The sequence below is a fragment of the Dendrobates tinctorius genome, unplaced genomic scaffold, assembly GCF_039654945.1.
Source record: "Dendrobates tinctorius isolate UK_male_01 unplaced genomic scaffold, ASM3965494v1 ptg000095l, whole genome shotgun sequence".
NCBI lineage: Eukaryota > Metazoa > Chordata > Amphibia > Anura > Dendrobatidae > Dendrobates > Dendrobates tinctorius.
Window position 1 is genome coordinate 20,730,001 of NW_027361763.1, and position 24,183 is coordinate 20,754,183.

General features: G+C 44.4%; 1 protein-coding gene across 1 annotated transcript in view; it reads right to left on the minus strand.

Annotated features, from left to right (window-relative positions):
* Positions 1-10,476: 10,476 nt before the first annotated feature.
* LOC141098813 (vomeronasal type-2 receptor 26-like) overlaps positions 10,477-24,183 on the minus strand; it is a 42,005-nt gene continuing 28,298 nt past the window's right edge. The window contains exons 4-5 of the mRNA XM_073586789.1: positions 13,206-13,329; positions 10,477-11,402 (exon numbers count right to left, since the gene is read on the minus strand). Of these exons, the coding sequence (XP_073442890.1) occupies positions 10,477-11,402; positions 13,206-13,329 (1,050 nt within the window). The remainder of the gene's footprint in view (positions 11,403-13,205; positions 13,330-24,183) is intronic.

Below are 24,183 nucleotides of genomic sequence, written 5' to 3' on the forward strand. Positions count from 1 at the left end.
GGCTCAGACGGTGTCAGGCCCAGTATGGATTGCACGTGATTGCACAAAGGTTAGAAAGGGTACCGTATCCCCGGATAACATGTATGGATAGCGTACACATTCAAAATATATGTCTCAGGAGGCAGGCTCAGACGGTGTTAGGCCCAGTATGGATTGCACGTGATTGCACAAAGGTTAGAAAGGGTACCGTATCCCTGGATAACATGTATGGATAGCGTACACATTCAAAATATATGTCTCAGGAGGCAGGCTCAGACGGTGTCAGGCCCAGTATGGATTGCACGTGATTGCACAAAGGTTAGAAAGGGTACCGTATCCCTGAATAACATGTATGGATAGCGTACACATTCAAAATATATGTCTCAGGAGGCAGGCTCAGACGGTGTCAGGCACAGTATGGATTGCACGTGATTACACAAAGGTTAGAAAGGGTACCGTATCCCCGGATAACATGTATGGATAGCGTACACATTCAAAATATATGTCTCAGGAGGCAGGCTCAGACGGTGTTAGGCCCAGTATGGATTGCACGTGATTGCACAAAGGTTAGAAAGGGTACCGTATCCCTGGATAACATGTATGGATAGCGTACACATTCAAAATATATGTCTCAGGAGGCAGGCTCAGACGGTATCAGGCACAGTATGGATTGCACGTGATTGCACAAAGGTTAGAAAGGGTACCGTATCCCCAGATAACATGTATGGATAGCGTACACATTCAAAATATATGTCTCAGGAGGCAGGCTCAGACGGTGTCAGGCACAGTATGGATTTGACAGCCCAGATTACACAGCGGAGGAGCAGGGAGAGGTAAAGATTGCAAATGCTGGGGCCCTGCCCAAGCAAGGGGGGCCCACTCGTGGGCGTCGGTACTGGCACTGGGCCCCTCATAGTACAGCGGTGTGTCTGACGGCGGGTGTGCACCACCACCGTCAGAGACACTTGATTGCACTATGAGGGACCCTGTGCCAGTGCCCGCGCCCAAGAGTCGGCCTACCCACCTGTCCAGGGCAACGGCACTCGCACGGTGTCGTGCCGTAGGTGGTGACCCCGGCCATGGGGGGGGAGGCAGCACAGTTAGGGAGTTTTAGAAAGTGGCATATGTTGATGTTGGACATTCAGCTGATGCAAAAGGCGAAATAGGTGAAGTACCAGGAAGAGGTGGACCAAAGCAAGCCATTTTTCTGTCACCCTATGTGTCATCAGGGGAAGGTGGGACAAAATCCTTGGAAACCCATGCATGGTTCATTTTAATGAAGGTTAGATCATCCACATTTTGGGTTGACAGACGGGTCCTTTTTTCTGTCAGGATTGATCCAGCTGCACTGAAGACTCTTTCCGATAGCACACTTGCAGCTGGGCAAGCGAGCTCCTGTAAGGCATATTGGGCCAATTCAGGCCAGGTGTCCAGTTTAGCGGCTCAATAGTCAAAGGGGAATGACCTGTGTGGGAGAACATCGATATGGGAGGAAAAGTAGTTTGTAACCATAGTTGATAACTGCTGTCTCCTGTCACTTTCCATCGATGCAGTGTTACCAGTTGTGTGAGCGGTATTTGAAAAATCAGTCCACAACATTGTCATGAAACCCCTGTCTCCAACGCCACTTCTGCTGTGTGCACCACGAACACCTCTGCCAAGCTGCCCCCGGCCCGTACGGCTCGTGTGAGAACCATCACCGCTGCTGTGTGCTGTGAATGCCTCAAGCAACCGATTTACCAGAGTTGCTTGTTTATTAGCCAATATTAGGTCAAGGTTCTCCTGTGGCATGATGTTTTGTAATTTGCCTTTATAGCGTGGATCCAGGATGCTGGCCAACCAGTAGTCGTCATCGTTCATCATTTTGGCAATGCGGGGGTCCCTTTTTAGGATCCGCAAGGCATAATCTGACATGTGGGCCAATGTTCCCGGTGTCAATGATGCACTGCGAGTGCTGGGTGGAGGAGCACTTTCTGGCAAATCCACATCCCTCCAGTCACGCACAAACCCTGCACCAGACCTTGCCACGTCAACATTTTCACTTGCCCCACGAGATGCATCCTCCTCCCCTAAGGAATCATCCCCATCATCCTCCTCCTCCTCCTCTTCTTCCTCCACCTCGTCCAGGAGAGGTCCCTGAGCAGACAATGGCTGAATGTCATCAAGGATTCCCTCCTCCTCTTCCTCCTCATCAACATTGGCTGCAGACGCCTGCTCCTTAAGGTGCGTCAAAGTTTGCATGAGCAGACGCATAAGTGGGATGCTCATGCTTAGGATGGCGTCGTCTGCGCTTACCAGCCGTGTGCATTCCTCAAAACACTGAAGGACTTTACAAAGGTCTTTCAGCTTCGACCACTGCACGCCTGTCAACTCCATGTCTGCTCTCAAAGTGCCTGGCCGTGTATCCTCCCACAAATGCATTATGGCCTGCCTCTGCTCGCACAGCCGCTCCACCATGTGCAGGGTGGAGTTCCACCTTGTTGCAATGTCGATAATGAGGCGGTGGTTGGGAAGGTGGAGCAATCGCTGCAGCTTCTGCATACGAACGGAGTGTACAGGCAACCGGCGGATGTGCGCGCACAGTCTTCGCACCTTCTGGAGCAGGGCTGTTAACTCCGGATAATTGTTGAGGAAGCACTGCACCACCAGGTTCAAGGTGTGAGCCAAGCAAGGTATGTGGCTGAGTTTTGAAAGGGCTATGGCTGCCACAAAATTACGGCCGTTATCACTAACTACCTTGCCTGCCTCAAGATGTACACTGCCCAGCCATGACTCAGTTTGTCGCTTCAAGTACTCGGCCAGCACCTCGGCGGTGTGTCTGTCGCCCTAACACATCATCTGCAACACAGCCTGCTGATGCTTTCCACTAGCTGCTCGATAGGGGGACACATCGTGTGCAACAGTGGCAGCTGCAGATGGAGTGCTCGTACGACTGCGCTCTGTGGACGAGCTTTCGCTTCTGGAGGAGGAGGAGGAGGAGGGTCGAACGCCTACAGCCAACTGTTTCCTATACCGTGGGCTAGGCAGCACTGTCCCACCACCGCTGTCCCCTGTGGACCCTGCATCCACCACATTAACCCAGTGCGCAGTGATGGACACGTAACGGCCCTGGCCATGCCGACTGGACCATGCATCAGTTGTGAGGTGCACCTTTCCGCTCACTGACTGCTTGAGTGCATGGACAATGCGGTCTTTCACATGATGGTGGAGGGCTGGGATGGCTTTGCGAGAGAAGAAGTGGCGACTGGGTAGGTCATAGCGTGGTACTGCATAGGCCATGAGTTCGCGGAAAGCTGTGCTTTCCACCAACCAAAAGGGCATCATCTCAAACGAGATTAGTTTGGCAATGTGGGCGTTCAAACCCAGTGTACGCGGATGAGAGACTGAGTACTTTCTTGACCTACTCATAGTGTCTGGGAGGGTGAGCTGGACTTGAGAGCTGCATATGGTGGAAGTAGCGGTGGACAGGGCGGACTGAGAGAGGGTTGATGATGGTGATGGAGTTGGTGTTCTTTCTGATGGCCTAGAATCAGTCTTTCGTTGATATAACAGTGGGATTCCCTGACTGCTGTGGTCTTGCAACGACACCTCAACATTTGCTGCTGTGCTAACCGGTGTGCTTACAGTGGGGGAAACAATGTAGCGTTGCTGACTACCTTCGTTGTGATCAGTTGCACATGTGGCACTTGAGGTTTGGTGTTGTGTCCACGCTTGCAAGTGCATGCTGGTTAAATGTCTAAGCATGCAACTGGTATTCAAATTTTTCAGATTTTTCCCTCGGCTAAAGGTCTTTGCGCACTTCTTACAGATAACCTTGGCCTGATCATGAGGATTTTGGTAAAAAAAGTGCCACACTGCACTCTTCCTACTTTGGCAGACATTTTGCGGCCTAGCACGCTGTGATCTTTTGACCCTCTGGACAAGCTGTCCAGCAACTCTTTTGATGTTTGGAACCTGTCTTTGGAGTGCTCCGGGCCTGCCAGATAACAGCTGTTGCGATGTCGATGTCTGCTGTGGATGCTCCTCATCTGAGCTATTGGAAGCAGCACCCTCTTCTCCCAATGGATGCCAATCTGGGTCAACAACTGGGTCATCCATCACCTCCTCTTCTATGTCATGTGCACCTTTCTCTGTGTCACCGTGTATGGTGGTATAGTGTGCGGGAAGGGGCACCTGAGTCTCATCAGGGTCAAAATCTGGCTCTGTACACTGTGAGGACAATGTAGTGCTCTGAGTGAATGTACCAGCAGAATCATCCATCAGCGGCTGTGCATCAGTGCACTCCATGTCAGATTCATCTTGGCCTGGGTAATTCACCATTTCACTTGATAATCCAGGCATGGTATGTGAAAACAGCTCCATGGAGTAATCAGTAGTATGGCCTGCATCATCCTTCAATCTTGGTTGGGGTGAAGGACACAAGGAAAGGTGTGGTTCATGAACATGAGCCTCCAATGACGACTCAGTGCTTTTACTTTTTACAACTGAAGAAGAGGAGGCGATAGAGCTGGAGGCTGAGTCAGCAATGTAAGACAAAACTTTTTCCTGATGCTCTGCCTTTAAAAGCGGTTTGCCAACTCCTAGAAAACTAAGCGTTTGAGGCCTTATGTAGCCAGACGATGACGCAGGGTCAGCACCTCCTGCATTTGGTCCTATTTTGCTCTTGCCACTACCATCAGATCCAACACCATCATTACCAGCTGCCAACCCCCGCCCAATTCCACGGCCTCTTCCACCAGCCTTCCTCATTTTTGGTAGAAATGTAGACAAAATCCAACAAACTATATAGTAATGTAAAACAAGGTACAAGGTGTCTATAGGACAGGGGAGATTTAGAATTTCTGCACACACTTGTGGACAGTGGACACTTTTGGATTGTGTGAGGCCCACTGATATCTGAGCGCTATGTGACACGCTCGATGGCACAGCTGCCTGTGACCAAAGTGACGAGAGGATAATGGAGATTTTGAATCTCTGCGCACACTTTTGGACACTGGACACTTGTGGATTGTGTGAGGCCCACTGATATCTGATCTCTGCGCACACTTTTGGACACTGGACACTTGTGGATTGTGTGAGGCCCACTGATATCTGAGCGCTATGTGACACGCTCGATGGCACAGCTGCCTGTGACCAAAGTGACGAGAGGATAATGGAGATTTTGAATCTCTGCGCACACTTTTGGACACTGGACACTTGTGGATTGTGTGAGGCCCACTGATATCTGAGCGCTATGTGACACGCTCGATGGCACAGCTGCCTGTGACCAAAGTGACGAGAGGATAATGGAGATTTTGAATCTCTGCGCACACTTTTGGACACTGGACACTTGTGGATTGTGTGAGGACCACTGGTATCTGAGCGCTATGTGACACGCTCGATGGCACAGCTGCCTGTGACCAAAGTGATGAGAGGATAATGGAGATTTTGAATCTCTGCGCACACTTTTGGACACTGGACACTTGTGGATTGTGTGAGGCCCACTGATATCTGAGCGCTATGTGACAGGCTCGATGGCACAGCTGCCTGTAACCAAAGTGACGAGAGGATAATGGAGATTTTGAATCTCTGCACACACTTTTGGACACTGGACACTTGTGGATTGTGTGAGGCCCACTGATATCTGAGCGCTATGTGACAGGCTCGATGGCACAGCTGTGACAAAAGTGACTAGAGGATAAGGGAGATTGGATTGCTTTTAAAAAAGCAGTTTGCGGAGCAGTGGGTAAACAGCAATGCCAGCGTGTCAGGAAGCTTTAAAAGGCAGCCCAACAACCAACACCACTGATACACCACAATATAGCCTCCCCTTGCACTGCACACACAGTGACTTGTGTGTTGTGCAGGCCAAATCGCTAGCAGCAGAAGCAGTTTTTTTGTCTTCTTCCCTGCCTAACGCTCTCCCTACAGAATCAGCAGCAACCTCTCCCTATACTAAGATCGGCAGAAGTAAGATGGCGGTCGGCGTGCACGCCCTTTTATACCCCCTGTGACGCCCACCAAAGCAAGCCAATCACTTGCATGCCCTTCTGAAAGATGGTGGTGACCCGTGCCTAGGTCATCACGTTGCCCACAGTGTCCGTGGATCCTGATTGGCTGAAAAAGAGCGCAAAACAAACTTTTGAAACGCGACTTTGGCGCGTAAGTCGCCGACCTCGTGGCCGACCTCATCCTAGGGTCGGGTTTCGTTTCATGAAACCCGACTTTGCCAAAAGTCGGCGACTTTTGAATTTTTTCGACCCGTTTCGCTCAACTCTAGCTCTGACCAACGGTAATCTTACTGAAGCCACTGCCAGTAGCAGCCACTGGGTATTGCGGTTGCCACGCTGTCACACAGAGGAGAATTCATCAGCCAGCACCTGTGCATAGTGAGAAAATTGTCAGTGAGATATATAATTAGTGCAGTGTGTGTGTAGATTATTGTACATGTTTATAGCTAATAAATAAAGAAATAAAAGAAAAACTGGGTTGGGGTCCCCTTTGTTTTCATTAACTAGCTGAGGTAAAGAAGACAGCTGTGGTCTGGTATAATTATTCTGACAAGGGGACAACAAACATGAAGCTTCCCAGGCTACTAATATCAGCTCACAGCTGTCTGTGTAGTTTTTACTGGTTATTATTCAGGGGGACTCACAAAAAAAGATGTGGGGTCCCCCCAGTTTTAATAACCTGCAAAGGCTAAGCAGACAGCTGCAGGCTGATATTAATAGGCTGGCAAAGGGACATGGATATTGGCCCCCTCCCAGGCTAACACCAACCTTTAGCTGTCCCAGAAATGGCACATCCATTAGATGAGCAAATTCTGGCACTTACTCTCAGCCCTTTCTGCTTGCCTTGGTGCATTGGCAAGTGGGGCAATGGTTTTCTGTTTGATGTCAGAAGTGTAATGTCCACTGACATCAAGCCCAGGGGTTTGTAATGGAGAGGCGTCTATGAGTCACTCCCATTACTAACTCCGTAGTGAAAAGTAATAAAAACGCACACAGGCAAAAATCATTTAATTGTACAACGCACTCTCAGACCCACTTTTACCCCTTTATTAGTTTTAAAAAATCAAAGAATACAAATGGGCCATTTGTAAATCACTCCCACGTCCCATGAAGATAACACACTATCTTGATGTAGCAGAGTTGGTTGAGTGGTGATATGAGTAATGAAACCGCTCAGCAAACCAGTCGGAACACACCGATAATAGTGTAGGAATCCAGCTACTACAAATAGTGCTGATGTCAGTAATGTTATAGCAGTTCATAACCGATGAACTGTGGTAACCTAACTGACATCACCACTATCAGAGTAAGAAATTTCTCAAGCTGTGAGTGGTGACGTCAGTAAGGTTACTGCAGGTTATTGGCTATGAACTGTGATAACCTTACTGTTGTTGTCAGTGCTCGCAGCATCATCAATTTCTTACTCTTTGAGAGCTGATATCATTTAGGTTATCGCAGCTCATCGGCTATGAACGGTGATAACTTTATTGATATCAGCTCTCATCACAGAAGCCAGATGCGACGTTGGGAATTGTTGTGGAACACATAATGAATTTACGGTGGACCCCTTTGCATTATTTCATTTTTTAACCCCTTAGTGACGGGGCCAATTTTTTAAAATCTGACCATTGTCAGTTTATATGGTGATAACTATGGAACGCTTCAACAAATCCCATTGATTTTGAGACCGTTTTTTCGTGGCACATTATAATTTATGATAATAGTAAATTCAGGTCGATAAGTTTTGTGTTTATTTATAAAAAATATCAGAAATTTGACAAAAGTGTAAAAAAATTGCAGTTTTCAAACTGCGAATGATTATCTCTTTAAGTCAGATAGTCATTCCACACAAAAATATTAATAAATAACATTTCCCACATGTCTGCTTTACATCAGCACCATTTTTAAAACGCTAATTTATTTTGTTAGCCTTTTAGGAGGTTTAAAAATGTAGCAGTAATTTTTCATTTTTTCAAGGAAATTTACAAAATTTATTTTTTTGAGGGACCTATCAATGTTTGAAGTGACTTTTGGGGTGCTATTTATTGGGAAATCCCAAACATGATACCATTTAAAAACAGCACCCCCTGACACATTGAAAACTGCTGTCAGGTAGTTTATTAACCCTTGTGGTGATTTTTAGGAATTAATGCAAAGTGGTATATCAGGAATGAAAAAGTGTTTGTTTACCTCCTAAATGTCGGTAACTTCTGAACTGACCGCTATAGCCGGGAGACTCTAAGGCTGCTATTTGGCCATGAAATGCTATGTCAAACATGAGGGCCACACAATCATGATCTCAGTGTGTCAATTAGATTAAAGCGGAAGCCCCCACAATCTATTAAACATTTATTTGATGTAGTCACTTTTGACAGCAGCATCTAAGGGGTTAAACAGATATGGATGGTGTCAACACTGATCGTTTGTGATACAGCAAATGGTCAGCTATAGTGTACAGCTGACAACTGCTGGATTGTCACCTGTATGGGGATGCTATTCTCTTATATCTGAGGTCAGTTAAAAGATGTTTTGGCTGTCATTAAGGGGTTAAAGGTAATAAATGGGTAAAAGAGCGCCTAAGACTGCTTAGTACAAATGAAGGACTTTTCTCTGTGTCTGTTTTTTGCTTTAAACTTACTAACCCCTGGGCTTGATGTCAGCTGACATTACAAAGCTCCATAATCATGGGGAAGACTGCTGACTTTACAGATGTCCAGATGGCAGTCATTAACACACTCCACAAGGAGGGTAAGCCACAAAAGTTCATTGCTAAAGAAGCTGGCTGTTCACAGAGTGCTGTATCCAAGCATATTAATGGAAAGTGGAGTGGAAGGAAAACGTGTGGTAGAAAAAGGTGAACAAGCAACCAGAATAACCGCAGCCTTCAAAGGATTGTTAAGAAAAGGCCATTCAAAAATTTGGGGGAGATTCAAAAGGAGAGAACAGCTGCTGGAGTCATTGCTTCAAGAGCCACCACTCACAGATGTATCCAGGACATGGGCTACAAGTGTCACATTCCTTGTGTCAGCCACTCATGACCAATAGAAAACACCAGAAGCGTCTTACCTGGGCCAAGAAGAAAAAGAACTGGACTGTTGTCAGTGGTCCAAGGTGTTGTTTTCAGATTAAATTAAATTTTGCATTTCATTTGGAAATCAAGGTCCCAGAGTCTGGAGGAAGAGTGGAGAGGCCACAATCCAAGCTGCTGGAGGTCTAGGGTGAAGTTTCCACAATCAGTGATGGTTTGGGGAGCCATGTCATCTGCTGGTGTAGGTCCACTGTGTTATATCAAGACCAAAGTCAGCGCAGCCATCTACCAAGTAATTTTAGAACATTTTATGCTTCCTTCTGTCCACAAGCTTTTTGGACATGGAAATTTCATTCTCCAGCAGGACTTGGCCCCTGTCCACACTGCCAAAAGTACCAATACCTTGTTTAAAAACAAAAGTATCACTATGCTTGATTGACCAGAAAACTCACCTGACCTTAACCCCATAGATAATCTATGGAGTATTGTCAAGAGGAAGATGCGAGACACCAGACCCAACAATGCAAATGAGCTGAAGGCTGCTATCAAAGCAACCTGGGCTTCCATAACCCCTCAGCAGTGCCACAGGCTGATCGCCTCCATGCCACGCCACATTGGTGCAGTAATTGATGCAAAAGGAGCACTAACATTCCATCCACTATTCAAAAGAAGGGTAGCTGACTTTGGCATAGTTCTGCTGCTGTCAATGTTGATGGCCCATGATTTGCTGGATATCTACTCTAGCTATAACATGTAATTTATGCTGTACTGCTGTGATTGCTGTTGCTGGCCCTACACTGACAGACATTTCCTGCCTGCTCTATCACATTTTAACATAATGGGTCTACTGCAACCTCTACTGCACATCCATACCAGCCACACATCTCTTGGTAGTCAACTAAGTTTATAAGTGCTATACTTTGATTCTGCTGCTAGGGCTGCGGTTACTGGCTCCACTCTGCCAGACATTTCTTTGCAAGTAGAAATATTTTTCCTGACTTGTTGACAAGCCATTACTTCTTTACTTTGAAAACAATTGACCTGTTCCTGCTCCCTGGAAACAGGGAAAAATTTTGGACAACTAGGTAAAAAACTTTATTAGTTTAATCATTCCATCCACTTTTCAAAAGAAGTGTAGCTGGCGGGAACTGGTGAATTACTTACAAAATTTTTGTGCAAAACATTTGCTACATTTTTACACCATAAAAAGTGCGTAATCTACTTTTAATGACCTGCAAGGTTCTCTTTTAAAAATTCTGACAACAAACATTTGTCTAAAATATTGGTATAATTTCATTAGGTGTCTAAAAGATCAATTGAATGCATTTTATGTAATTTTTTAAGGTTTTCACTGTTAAAGAATTCTGAATAACTGATTACACATAACAAAATTATAGCAAAGACCTAAAATGGAAATTGTATAATTGGTCATTAAGGAAATAAACTACACATTGGAAATATCTGAATACATTATATGTTTTAAGTGGTTAGATTTTCTCTTCCATATTTAGGATTTTTTAACAAATGTCCCTTTGAATTTAAGTCTGGTCTCAGGATAATAATATAACATTTAGGATAAAATATACAGGCCAAAATGCCGACACTTGAAGACAATATAGCAAATATCTCTACAAGAACTGAACTTTTTCCAGTGACACTTAAATATGCCGGGATAAAAGCCACCCAGACACTGCAGACAACCAGCATGCTGAATGTGATGTATTTAGCTTCATTGAAACTATCTGGCAAATTTCTTGCCAGAAAAGCAACCAAGAAACTCACTGCAGCAAGAAAACCAATGTAACCCAGGATAATGGAAAATGCTACTATCGAGCCTTCATTACACTGAAGAATAATTTTGTCCACATACAAGTCAAAGTTGTTTTCCGGAAATGGCGGTGCAGTAGATAACCAGATAATGCAAAGTACAGCTTGGGTAAATGAACAAACAAACACTAAACAGTTGGTGATCTTTACTCCAATAAATTTTCGACATTTGCTCCCTGGTTTGGTGGCTTTGAAGGCCGAGTAGACCATAATAGTCTTAGCCAGAATAGAAGAAATGGCTACTGAGAAGATGATCCCAAATGAAGTCTGACGAAGCATGCAGGTGACTCTTGTAGGACGACCAAGGAACAAAAATATACAGAGGAAGCTTATCATAATGGAGACAAGTAAGGAGAAGCTTAAGCTTTGGTTAGATGCTTTTACGACTGGTGTATCTCTAAATAAAGTGAAGATTCCCAAGATAAATGAAGTTTTGAGGAAAAGAAAAATAACAATGAGAGTTATTACAATAGTTATTGAGTCGTCAGTATATGATAAAAATTCTGTCTCCTTTGGTGCACATTGATTGTTGTCATTTGGCCACTGGTCTCTTGGACACCTGATGCATGATCGCTTGTCTAAAAGAAAAATATAAAAAAAACTTGAAAAGTAAACTTTGAGATTTTTTTAAAGATGGAAGTTTTAATCCTATGTACAGACTTGGAGATTAGAGATGAGGAAACCCGAACGTAAAAATTTGGAGTTTATATGGGACAGTTCGAGTCCAGTGCTAGACACCGAACATGGACTTCTCCCGGGAGTCTGTTGCAATGTTCGGCATTCTGGGAGAAGTCCATTGCAGAGTGAGATACTGTATATATTTCCAACTCAAAAGTTCAGGTCCCCATTGTTTTCAATGGAGTTCAGGTTCTGATTCAAGTTTGGGTACAGTTTTAGTACCGGAATCGAACTTCAGAATAAAGATTGGGTCATGTTCAAGAATCTGAACTTCCACAAGTTCGCTCATCCCTACTAGTGATCCTTTCTAGATGACATGATTATGTCATTTCTGATAACTAGAGGATCTGGCTAATATGTTCCAATATGTTCATCAGATGATTATTGATAAAATATATAAATCTCATAGGAAGCAAAGAAATAATATCAATTTCATAGCAAACCTTCTAAATAATAGTTATTCTTTTGCCAAATAACAAATGCCACCATGTTGTTACTGAACAAGTCTGTTATACCAAAAAATATGCCACACTATAACCAAACCACATATCATCATCACATAGTGACTGAATAATACTTCCATCCTGATTATTATGACAAACCACATTGATAACACTAATACTGCCACCAGTGACATTATACTTTGGAGCGCTGTGGATCATGTAAGTGTATAAAGTACAGGTTATTCCAGTGAATTACCGATAACATATCCTATAAAAGTCATTAATTTACTCTTTTCTATTTAGTCCAGTATAGACCTCTATTACAGATTACAGACTGCACAAGAGTCACCAGTGTGGTGCAGCAGTAAAATAGGCAAACCAGTTCTAGGATGTATTAAGATAAGCATAGAGTCTAGCTCATGTGAAGTAATTATCCCCCTCTGCGCTCGCTTTATAAGGCCTCAACTGGAATACTGTGTCCATTTCTGGACATCACAATTAAAAAAAAAAAAAATCAGCAAATGAAGTCACCTTTCATAAACTGAGTCAATTTTTTGCTGATCTTGCCAACCATTTGCTATGGTTGGAGTGGTGACTAAGTATGCCTATGCTGGACATTTGGTTTTTCTTGTTGCTTTCTATAATGTCCCCCTTCCTAGTCCTTTTGTTTAATAGTGGTTTCCATTCTGGTCCCTTTTAAGATAATGCATCGTGTCCTGGCACTCTTCTCCAACACTTGCAACCACAATGAACAATGTTCTCTTCCTGCTCCATAGCCGATGCAAAGGAGTGGAGCGGCACATGACAGCAGCATTGTGGACAAACAGGATAGGAACACCCAAATCAGCTGCTGGCCTTTGATAGGCTGATTGCTTACAACGCTTTTGTGGAGCAGGGAGCAGGTAGCTGCCTGCGTCGCTGTACATTTCAACTGACTGTGCACCTTTCGATACACATTCAGCTTAAAACACCATAGTCTTTGGTGGTCTCCCTTCCTCCCCAAGTCCAATGGCAGTCAAACCCTCTGACATCTTTGCTTATCAATAGTCTTCTTGGCAGCTGTCAAACTCCACATATCCCCAGCTAATGGCACCAATACACATGTTAAAAAGTCAGTTATACAAAAAAAGGTGAATGTCCAAAAAATGTACTTATTCAGAGTGTAACAAAAAATATAAAATTAAAAATTTGTGTTAAATGTAAAGACCAACATAATTGTAATGTATGCAAATTTTCCTGAAATGAAAAAGTAATTAATACCTGTCTCATTAGAAACTTCCCCATCAGAACACTGCAGACATTCAAAGCAGCACTTATGGCTTCCGTTCATTAGGATCCTTCGATAACCTGGTGGACAGTCCTCAGTGCACTTAGAGACTGGAATCTAAAACATAAGTGATCACATTTTTTAATGCAAAATTTATATTTTCATATTGCGTAAGCTCATAAAATATTAAATTTCTGAAACTTTTTTGTGCATTTTGCAATTTTAAAAATGTATCTAGCTTTGATCATTGCTTAAGTTTGGCTACAGCAAGCACAGGTTTGAGCTGTTCAGTGGGGGTGCCAGATGTTGGATACCCACTGATTACATATTGATGACCTATGGTTTATTATATTGTTATTTAACAGCCTTCAGCTCGATCTCTAGCCATAGCGACTTGATGCATGAATGATTGATCTTGTGCAAGTTTAGGTAGGTCCACCATATGCCGTTATCTTAATTGTATCAAGCCATCTGGTTGCTGGTCTTCCTCTACTTCTTGTTCCTTATAATCTTCAGATCATGATGTCCTTATCCGGAGATTGCTCTCTTCGTATGATATGTCCAAAGTGGGGAAATTATAGCTCGGTGATCCTTGCTGTGAGTGAAATACATGGCTTGATTTGTTCCAAAATTGGTTTGTTAGTTCATCTTGCCATCCATGGTATTGATAATATCCTTCTCCAGCACTACAATTCAAAGGCATCAATTCTTCTTCTGTCTTGTTTCTTATCGATCAGGTTTTACATCCATATGTCATTATAGAAAAAAAACTGAGTATGTTCAAGCCGTGTATTCCTAACCAATGAAATGTTCCATAATTCGAAGACCTTGTCCAGTGACTTAATTGTTGATGTAAACATAGGTGTCCTCGCTGCATCATGACTGATCATCGATCTGAGTAGGCTAAAGTCCTCTGCAATTTCCAGTTTGTCGCTATCCATCTCAAATGTTTGCCGGTCATATTTAATTGGCAGTAGGTAGTAACTTTGTCTTCGTTTGAATTGTGTAGCAGTCCCAAGTTTGAGCTTTCCATCTTGACACTGAGTAAAAAAGTCGTTCAATTCATCTACACCTGTTGCCATCAATGTTGTATTGTCTGCTTATTTAAGATTGTTGATGATTCATCCAGCAATTTTGGTTCCTTCTTCTTCTGCAGCCTTGTCTAATGCCTTGCTCTACATTGATTCATAGCATTTCGCCTTGTTTTATTCAGACTGTTGCTTCTTGGAAGTTATCTCGCCCCAATGTTATAAACTTTTGTGAAGCACCTGTGAGCCCAAAAAGGTCACTGCACCCTAAGATGAATTCTTTGAGAGGAGTAGATTTCAAAATAGGGTCACCTGTGAGGGGGTTTCTGCTGCTTTAGCTCCTTTTTGGCTCTAAAATTGTGACAGTCTCCAGAATCTAATCAAGCAAATATTTCCCACAAAAAATTTTTAGCTCCAAATTTTGCATTTTATTAAAAATTGTCCAATAGAGTTTGCTATTCAATTTCTCCTGTGCATGCAGATAACCCACATGTGGGGGAAAACCAATGTTTAGGTGTATAGCAGAGCTTGGAAGGGAAGGAGCACCATTTGACTTTTTGAATGCAAAATTTGCTGGAATAACTAGCAGATGCTATGTCGCATTTGGAGAGCACCTGATGTGCCTAAACAGTGGAAACCCCCCACAAGTGATACCATTTTGGAAACTACACCACTCATGGAACTTATCTAGATGTGTATTGTGCTTCTTGAATCCCCAGGTACTTCTCAGAAGTTTATAATGTTGAACTGCGAAAATAAAAAATAAATAAAAAATAATATATAAAATAAAAAAAAATACTTTTTCCCACAAAATAGTTTAGCTCCAAATATTGCATTTCCATAAGGGCAACAGGAGAAATTGTCCCATTCAAATTGTTTTGCAATTTCTCCTGAGGATGGCAAATATGTGCTGGAAAACTACTGTTTGGGCGCTTGGCAGGGTTTTGAAGGGAAGAGGGCCATTTGATTTTTTAAATGCAAAATTTGCTGGAATAATTAGCGTGCGCCATGTCGCATTTGGAAAGCCCCAGATGTGCCTAAACAGTGGAAATCCCCATAAGTGACACGATTTTGAAAAATAGACCCCTCGGGGAACTTATTTAGATGTGTGGTAAGACCTTGAAATATCACAGACGTTTATAACGCTGAGCTGTGAAAATAATTAAAAAAAATCACATTTTTTGCATAAAAATGTGTTTTAGCCAAAAAATTTTTTATTTTCACAAGGATAACAAAAGAAAATAGACCCCAAAATGTATTGTGCAATTTCTCCTGAGTTCATGGATATCCCATATGTGGTCTAAAGCTACTTTTGAGGCACAATGCAAAGCTCAGAAGGGAAGGCATGCCATATTACAGTGCAGATTTTGCTGCAGTGGTTTAAGGGTGCCATGCCACATTGGCAAAGCCCCTGAGGTGCGAGAGCATTAGAACACAACACAAGTAACCTCATTTTACAAACTTCACCTCTCAATTAATTCATCTAGTGGTGCAGTGATCATATTGAAGAAAAAATAATTTACGTTTTACCTCCAAGATTGTGTGTTAGTCCAAAATTTTACACTTTCACTTGGAAGTTGATAAACATGGCAGGAAAATTAGTCCTACAATGTCTGCTGAAAGTAGAAATACCCCATATGTGGCTGTACATAACTGCTTAGCCACACAAAGAAACTCGGGAGGAACAGAGCTCAAATTTTCCTAATAGTTTGCAGACTCCATAAACAAAGGTCATTATTGCCAGAATAGAATAATTCCCCCTTCAAGTGACTCTACTTTGTAAATTTTACCCCTCTGGGAATTTGTCTACAGGTGTAGTGACGATTTTGACTTCATGGTTTTTTTTCCAGAAACAAGCTGTAGAAGATGTTGTTGAGTGAAAATTGCAAACTGCCGTTGTAGTGACCAGTATGTTGTAGTGACCAGTACATTATGCCCAGCTCATGCTTCTGGAGATATGCACTCTTAAACATGTTGGTGCTAAATGTGGTTTAGATACACTGGGGCTCAGAAGGGAGGGGGGATTTGGAAGCACAGAATTTGCTGATTTTCTTTTGGGGGAGAGGAGCCATTTAATTTTTCCAGAGCCTTTGTACTGCCAGTAACGTGGAAGCCCCTATATTTCCTATAACAGGTGACGGACCTGAGTGGAGACTTGCTTTTTTTGTGGATTTAGTTGAAGCTTTTATTGGGAACATTTTACATAAAATTTAGGATCACATTTATCCGGCGCTCTATGCTAAGTAATTATTTTGGAGTTTTCATTAAAATCTCCAAGTGAGGTGACAGCCTGACTACATGTGGAGATATTCTAGCAAATCCCCACATGTATTCAGGCTGTCTAGCAGCTGCAAATCATGCAGCTACGGAGATAAAAACTAAATCTCCGAGCACATCCAAGTACTCAGAAATCACCCAAGCATGCTCAGGAAATCTCGAGTAACTAGCATACTCGCTCATCATTAGGGACAGATGAAAACCCCTTACACTAAGGGATGCACCAGCGATCCCGACAACAATATGGATCGCTGGTGCATCGCTAAGTGGTCGCTAGTGAGCTGCCACACAGGCAGATCTCACCAGCGACATCGCTGGGGTCGGGGGTCGCTACTTACCTGTCAGGCGCGGCGATCCTGACGTCCTCCCGCCCGCGTCCACGCGTCGCTCGTCTCTCCACAGGAAGCCCAGCAGGAAGCGCCCGACGAGAAATGATCCAGGACCCTCTCGCGCGACCAGCGATGAGCAGCGGGGGAGCCGGTCGCAGGTAAGTATCAGACACAGCGACATCGCTAGTAATATCGCTGCTACGTCACAAAATCAATGACATTACAGTGATATTGCTAGCGATATCGCTATGTGTAACGGGGGCTTAGGGATCCATTCACTATAATAAGGCAGCAGAGTTACTCTAGACTTCAATTGGCTTCTGCTCAGTGTTGTCCTTCTTAGAAGTGCACAAAACTGGACTTATCTGCTGGGCATTCTGTCTGAATCACATATTTCAAAGATTTACGCGGAAACCCCGATGTAAGCTCTCAGCGCAAAGTGCAGGATAAATGTGAGCTGAGCCTTACTGCAATCTTTGGGAGGCAGAATGAACAAATCAACAGCAGATGAAGAATTGATTTTACTTATTTTTTCTACCATTCCTCTTGTGGTTTAAATGATTAGACGACTTTATTCTTCAGGTCGGTGCGATTACAGCAATTCCAGATGTATATTGGGTTTTTATGTTCGGCTTCTATCACACACTAAAAAATACTTTTTATTGCTAAAACTAGTTTTTGAATCCCCATATTTAGACAGCTATCATTTTTAAATATTTCGGCCAATAGAATCATGTGACAGCTTCTTTTTTGTCAGGAGAGTTGATGTATTTATTGGTATCATTTTTGGGCACATGACATTTTTTGATCACTTTCTATTCTGATTTTGGGGAGATAGTTAACAAAAACCAGCAATTCAATAATTTTTTTTGGGGTGGTTTCCTTTTATACCGTTCTGCGTGGGGTAAAATTGATACGGCAGCTTTATTCTTCAAGTCTCTATGATTACAGCGATACCACACTTATTTTTTATGTTTTGACACTTTTACACAATAAAAACTATTTCATAGAAAAAATAATTATTTTTGCATCACTTAATTCTGAGAGCTATAACTTTATTTTTCCGCTGACGGAGCTTCATGGCAGTTTGTTTTTTGTGGAATATGACGTTTTCAGGGTTAACCTTTTTTTTTACATTTGTCTTTTTAATTGCATTTTCTTGCACTTTTTTTCAGTGGTATGAAGATAAAGCATAGTTTTATGTTTCGGTTTATTTTTATGGTGTTCACTGAAAGGGTTAGTTAGTGTGATCGTTTTACTGAGCTGGTTGTTCTGGATTCATCGATATCAAATATATGCACTTGTTTGATTATTTTTTTGCATAAATAAATGTATTTATTGGAATATTTTTCTTTTTTTGTTCTTTATTTGAGGATTTGTTTTTTTATATATATATATTTACATTTTTTAATAACTTTTTTTTTTTTTTACATTTTTACATTATCCCACTACGGGACGTCTTCGTTTTACTGACAGATTACTGATCTGATACTCTGTAATGCTTCTGCACTGCAGACAATCAGAGCAATGTCTGAGGAGACATCTCAGGTACTGCTCTTAGCAGGTACTCACAGGCCACCTTCGTTGGAGGATCCTGAAGGATCCCGTGGCCATCACCATGGAGACCATTAGCACAATGCTAGCATGGTCGTGGACGTTGCTGCATTGTGTCAGTTCTCACATAAAGCTGACACCGCATCCGATCACCGGGCGCTCAAGGTGAGCCTGCGCAATCGTGTCACCGTACCTGCACTGCGGCTTTGGGAACGCAGCTCCCACGGCACTGTATATGTACGGCACAAGTCAGGAAGGGGTTAGGAACAGTGTCGGACTAGGGTGACAAGGGTCCACCAATAACATTGACATTGAGGGGCCCACTTTTCTCCTGCGTACAAATATTACACTCCCCTCATTCACAAATGTACCTATATCTCTAAATAATAATAAGCTAGGTAGTTAATGACTGATGAGATGCTGCTTTTTCTGTACAGATTAAATCAAGTGAATTATGCCAAGTACTGCCCATACAATGGGGTTGGGGGCCCAGATCTGCACAGAGGCCCACCGGGGGATTCCCCTGTTACCCAGTGGGCCAGTCCGAGCCTGGTTAGGAATATTTATTTTCCCAAGAAAAAACAGGGGAACTTCATGCAAAAGAGATTATAGAAAATGTATTGTATCTTCAGCTAAATCTATTAATGTAATACATAAAAAGATTATAATACTGACCTTGCCATTTTTCCACAATATTTTACTATTATCTACGAAAAGCTGATCTTCTTCTTGCACAGATAAATTAAATCTTCCAATTTGTTTTAAAAAAAGCCAAGATGGAGACATTATTCTTAAATTATTAATGTGATAGTATGAGGTCATTTCTCCCTTGTCATTAAAGTAAACTTCTTTTCCCATTGAGTCTTGGAAATGAAGTTTTCTTAGAAAATACTGAAAAAAATGAAACTGTAATCAATAGCAACAGAGAAAACAAACATGACACATACTGCATATGAACAATGTTTGGGTATTTTTGGAGATGTGAAACAGAAGAGGTGGAAACTTTTGGTGATGACAGAGTCGACTTCTCTTCTAGAGATTGAGTGAACTGACTGAACTGTTGTAGTGGTACCTCCTCTGCTGTGTCCTCCTCCTGCCTTCGGCTTTCACTCTTACTCAGTAGAGTGGGTTCTGCCATGCTCCTGATAAGGTTTCCGCCCATGCAGAGACAGATTATGTCGTGCACAGAACCCTCACAGTCTTAGCAAATCTGGAAGCCTTGACCTAGCGACTGAGGCCTGGAGATGTCAGTGCTGTTGATGCTGATTTGAAGACCCAGCGAGGACCACACAGATGACGTGGAGGAGCTGATGAGATGGCAAAGTGAGCAGTTAGGTGAGTATAAGGATTTGTATTATTTTTTATCTATTAAAGTTATTATGCTCTCGGGTATGGAAAAATACTCCAGATAATAGTGAGGAACAATGTACCGCATTTCACATTCATCCTAACATTCCAATACAAAATATTGTTTGTAGAAAGCAACGACATGACAGCACCCAGGCAGGGGCTTTCTTGCAGATTTTAGATTAATATTGTAGGGATGTGACTCACTAAGGTGCAGCGGGAGACAATCAGGAGACAGGTTCTTCCAAAGTTCATGAGGTTTATTTCTGTCATAAACCATAAAACAGCGTATCACCAAAAATAGCCTCTAGCTTAGGCAAACAAAACATAAATGTCCGTGGTTGCAGACTCAGACCGCGAGTCTCAGCACATGCTGGGAGGTGTAGTCCTCCCCACATACAGCTACCTGGTTTAGGAGCAGGCCACATTATAAGGCTGTAGCCACACCCACGAACCCAGCAGCTGACTGGTCACCTGACTGTGACCTCACCACAGGTCCTTCAAACAACAACAATAATATCTGGTACGCTTTACTTATGCCTTACATTATAGAGACAAGCCATTTATGAGGCACATATCTCCCATCAATTACACGACCCTTAGCCCTGCCACATACCTCCCCCCTCTGCCTAAAGCCGTGGGGCTTGGCACTTTCACCTACCAGGCAAGGGATTCTGGAGAGGGCATCGGCATTCCCATGTAGCTTCCCAGCCCTATGCTCTACATGGAAGCTGAAGTCTTGTAGGGCTAAGAACCAGCGGGTGACCCTAGCATTCTTGCCCTTGGTTTCCCTCATCCACCTGAGTGGGGCATGGTCGGATATTAACCTAAACTTCCGTCCCACCAGGTAGTACCGTAATGTGTCCACTGCCCATTTTATGGCCAAACACTCCTTCTCTACAATTGAGTAATTTCTCTCACAAGAAGTCAACTTCCTACTCAAGTAGAGAACAGGATGCTCCTCCCCACGTATCTCTTGGGAAAGGACAGCCCCTACCCCGACATCTGAGGCATCTGTCTGGAGGACAAATTCACGTTTAAAGTCTGGGGCCACCAAAACGGGTTGCTTACAAAGAACTCCCTTCATTTCTTGGAAGGCTGACTCTGCTTCTTCGGACCAGCTGACCATCACTGACTTTGTCCCTTTAAGCAGATCAGTTAGAGGTGCAGCCATTGTGGCGAAGTTTGGGATGAACCTCCTGTAATATCCCACTATCCCCAGGAAGGCTTTAACTTGCTTCTTTGACAGAGGTCTCGGCCATGTTTGAATTGCCGCCACTTTATTGACTTGGGGTTTGATCTCGCCACGCCCCACTACATATCCAAGGTACTTGGCTTCTTCTCTCCCCAAGGCACACTTCTTCGGGTTTATTGTAAACCCTGCCTCCCTTAGAGCGTCAAACACTGCTTGGACCTTTTCCAGGTGAGTCTCCCAGTCCGGGGTAAAGATGACGATATCATCCAGGTATGCGGCAGCGTATAGCTTATGAGGTGCAAGGATTCTATCCATCGCCCTCTGGAAGGTTGCTGGAGCTCCCTGTAGGCCAAACGGCATCCGGACATACTGGAAGCACCCGTCTGGTGTGGAGAATGCCGTCTTCTCCTTGGCTTCCTGTGCCATGGGAATCTGCCAATATCCCTTTGTCAGATCCAAAGTGGTTATGTACCTGGCCGGTCCAAGTCTCTCGATGAGCTCATCAACACGTGACATGGGATAAGCGTCGAACTTGGAGACCTCATTCAGCTTCCGGTAATCGTTGCAGAACCTCCATTCACCATCAGGCTTTGGGACCAGGACAATCGGGCTCGACCAGCCGCTCTTGGATTCCTCAATGACCCCGAGCTGCATCATACGCTGCACCTCTTTGGAGATTACCTCTCGCCGGGCCTCAGGAATACGATACGGTTTCATGTTCACCCGCACATGTGGCTCGGTCAGAACTTCATGCTCCACTACCTTCGTGCACCCCGGCACCTCTGAGAACAGGTCCCTGTTTTTCTGGAGTAACTCCCGGCACTGCTGTTTCTGGGCCTTCGATAGCGTCTCTGCTATGGTAACCACTCCAACCTCCCCTTCTAGGTTGCCCAGCAAGCATGGAGTTACCGCTGGCTCTCTATCTTGCCACGGCTTGATGAGGTTGACATGGTAAACCTGGTATGGCTTCCGTCTTCCGGGTTGGTGAATCTTGTAGTTTACGTCTCCCAGCTTCTCCACCACCTCATATGGCCCTTGCCACTTGGCCAAGAACTTACTTTCCACCGTCAGGATTAGCACGAGAACTCGGTCTCCCGGATTGAACTGCCTCACTCTGGCTGACCGGTTGTAGACCCTGGCCTGAGCCTCTTGTGCCTGGCGGAGATGTTCTTTAACAATGGGCATCACCTTCGCAACCCTCTGCTGCATCAGTGCCACATGCTCAATGACGCTTCTGTGGGGCGTGACTTCGGCTTCCCAGGTTTCCTTTGCTATATCTAGGAGACCTCGCGGATGCCGGCCGTACAGAAGCTCGAAGAGGGAGAACCCTGTGGAGGCCTGGGGAGCTTCACGGATGGAAAACAGTAAATACGGTAAGAGACAATCCCAGTCTCTACCATCTTCCTCTATGACTTTTCTCAGCATGCTCTTCAGGGTCTTGTTAAACCTCTCAACAAGGCCATCCGACACCGGATGGTACACTGAAGTCCTCAACTGGGAAATTTGCAAGACTCTGCACAATTCTCTCATCACCTTGCTCATAAAAGGTGTCCCCTGGTCGGTCAGGATCTCCTTCGGCAAACCCGTCCGGGAAAACACATGGACCAGCTCACGGGCTATACTCTTTGCGGAGGAGTTTCTCAGGGGAATGGCCTCAGGATAGCGTGTGGCATAGTCCAGGATGACTAATATATACTGATGGCCCCAAGCTGATTTAACTAAGGGACCGACCAAGTCCATGGCAATTCTCTCAAATGGCACCTCAATAATGGGCAGTGGCACAAGAGGGTTCCGAAAATGAGATGTGGGGGCAGTTAACTGACATGTCGGGCAGGACCTGCAATAGTTTACTATTTCCCGGTGACATCCAGGCCAATAGAACCTCTGTACAATCTGTTCCTGGGTTTTTTCCACCCCCAGGTGTCCCCCCAAGATGTGTGAATGGGCCATGTCCAACACTTTTCGTCTATAGGGGCCTGGTACTATTAACTGCTCTGCCACCTCCTCCCTTATTTTCGTGACCCGGTACAACAATTCCCCACTCAACTTAAAATGGGGAAACCTTGTGTCTGCTCCCAGCTCTTGTGCAACCTCATTAATGACTGTGACATTGTTAAAGGCTTCCCTTAGTGTGGGGTCCCTATGTTGGGCAGTCCCAAAATTCTCCCCGGCCACCCCTAACTCCGGGATGTCAGGTACAGGGGACCCTTCCTCTTCATCCCCAACAAGGACACATAAAGGAAACTCGTCTGCCTCTGGTGGTGGCGATACCTCAGTGGGGTGGATTGGTTCCCTGCTCTTGCTAGCACACTCAGAACCCATCCCCCACAGATCCCAAAACAGACAGAAATCCTGGCCAATAATTATGGGATGCAACAAGTCTCGAACAACGCCAACTTCATGCGACTCGGTGCCATGTGCCGTTTCAATCTTCACCCTAGCCATAGGGTAGTCCTTTGCATCGCCATGTATGCACCGAACACCAATCTTTTTACCCGGGAGTATGTTTAGAGAAAAACTAGCCCTCACAAGGGTCACCAAGCTCCCGGAGTCCAGAAGCGCGATTACTGCTCGACCGTTCACCTTCACGGGACACGCTTGTGGCCCCTTGTTAGGTAGCGAGTTCACACTGCAAGCTGGATATGCGTAGTATGAACTATGGCGTCCCATTCTGCAGTCCATCTGCTCGGTGGTTTGGGGACAATGGGCAGCTATATGTCCTGGCCCATGACACTTCCAGCAAATAACACCCGAGGGGACCTTGGGCACCGCCTCCCCCGCCCCTTTTGACCTTGGACGCACCACCCGTTTTTGTGACTCCGCCCCCTGCTGGGACCCCAATACGGAATCGGCTGCTTCCCCAAGGAACCTTCCATCCCCTGGTATCTCTCGACCAGCCCAACCAGTTCATCAGCATTTTGGGGATCACCCTGGGCAACCCAAGTCTGTAGAGGTCTCGGCAGGGAATGCACAAACTGATCCATCACAACTCGCTCTACCATCTGTGCAGGGGAAGCCGACTCTGGCTGAAGCCATTTCTGGACCAGGTGCAACAGGTCAAACATTTGGGAGCGCGGGCGTTTGTCCCGGTGATAGGCCCAACGATGAACTCTCTGTGCCCTGGTAGTCATTGTTACCCCCAAGCGGGCGAGAATTTCCGCTTTTAATTTGGGATACTCTCTGGCATCTTGTACCGTCAGGTCAAAGTATGCCTTCTGGGGCTCCCCCGTTAGGTATGGGG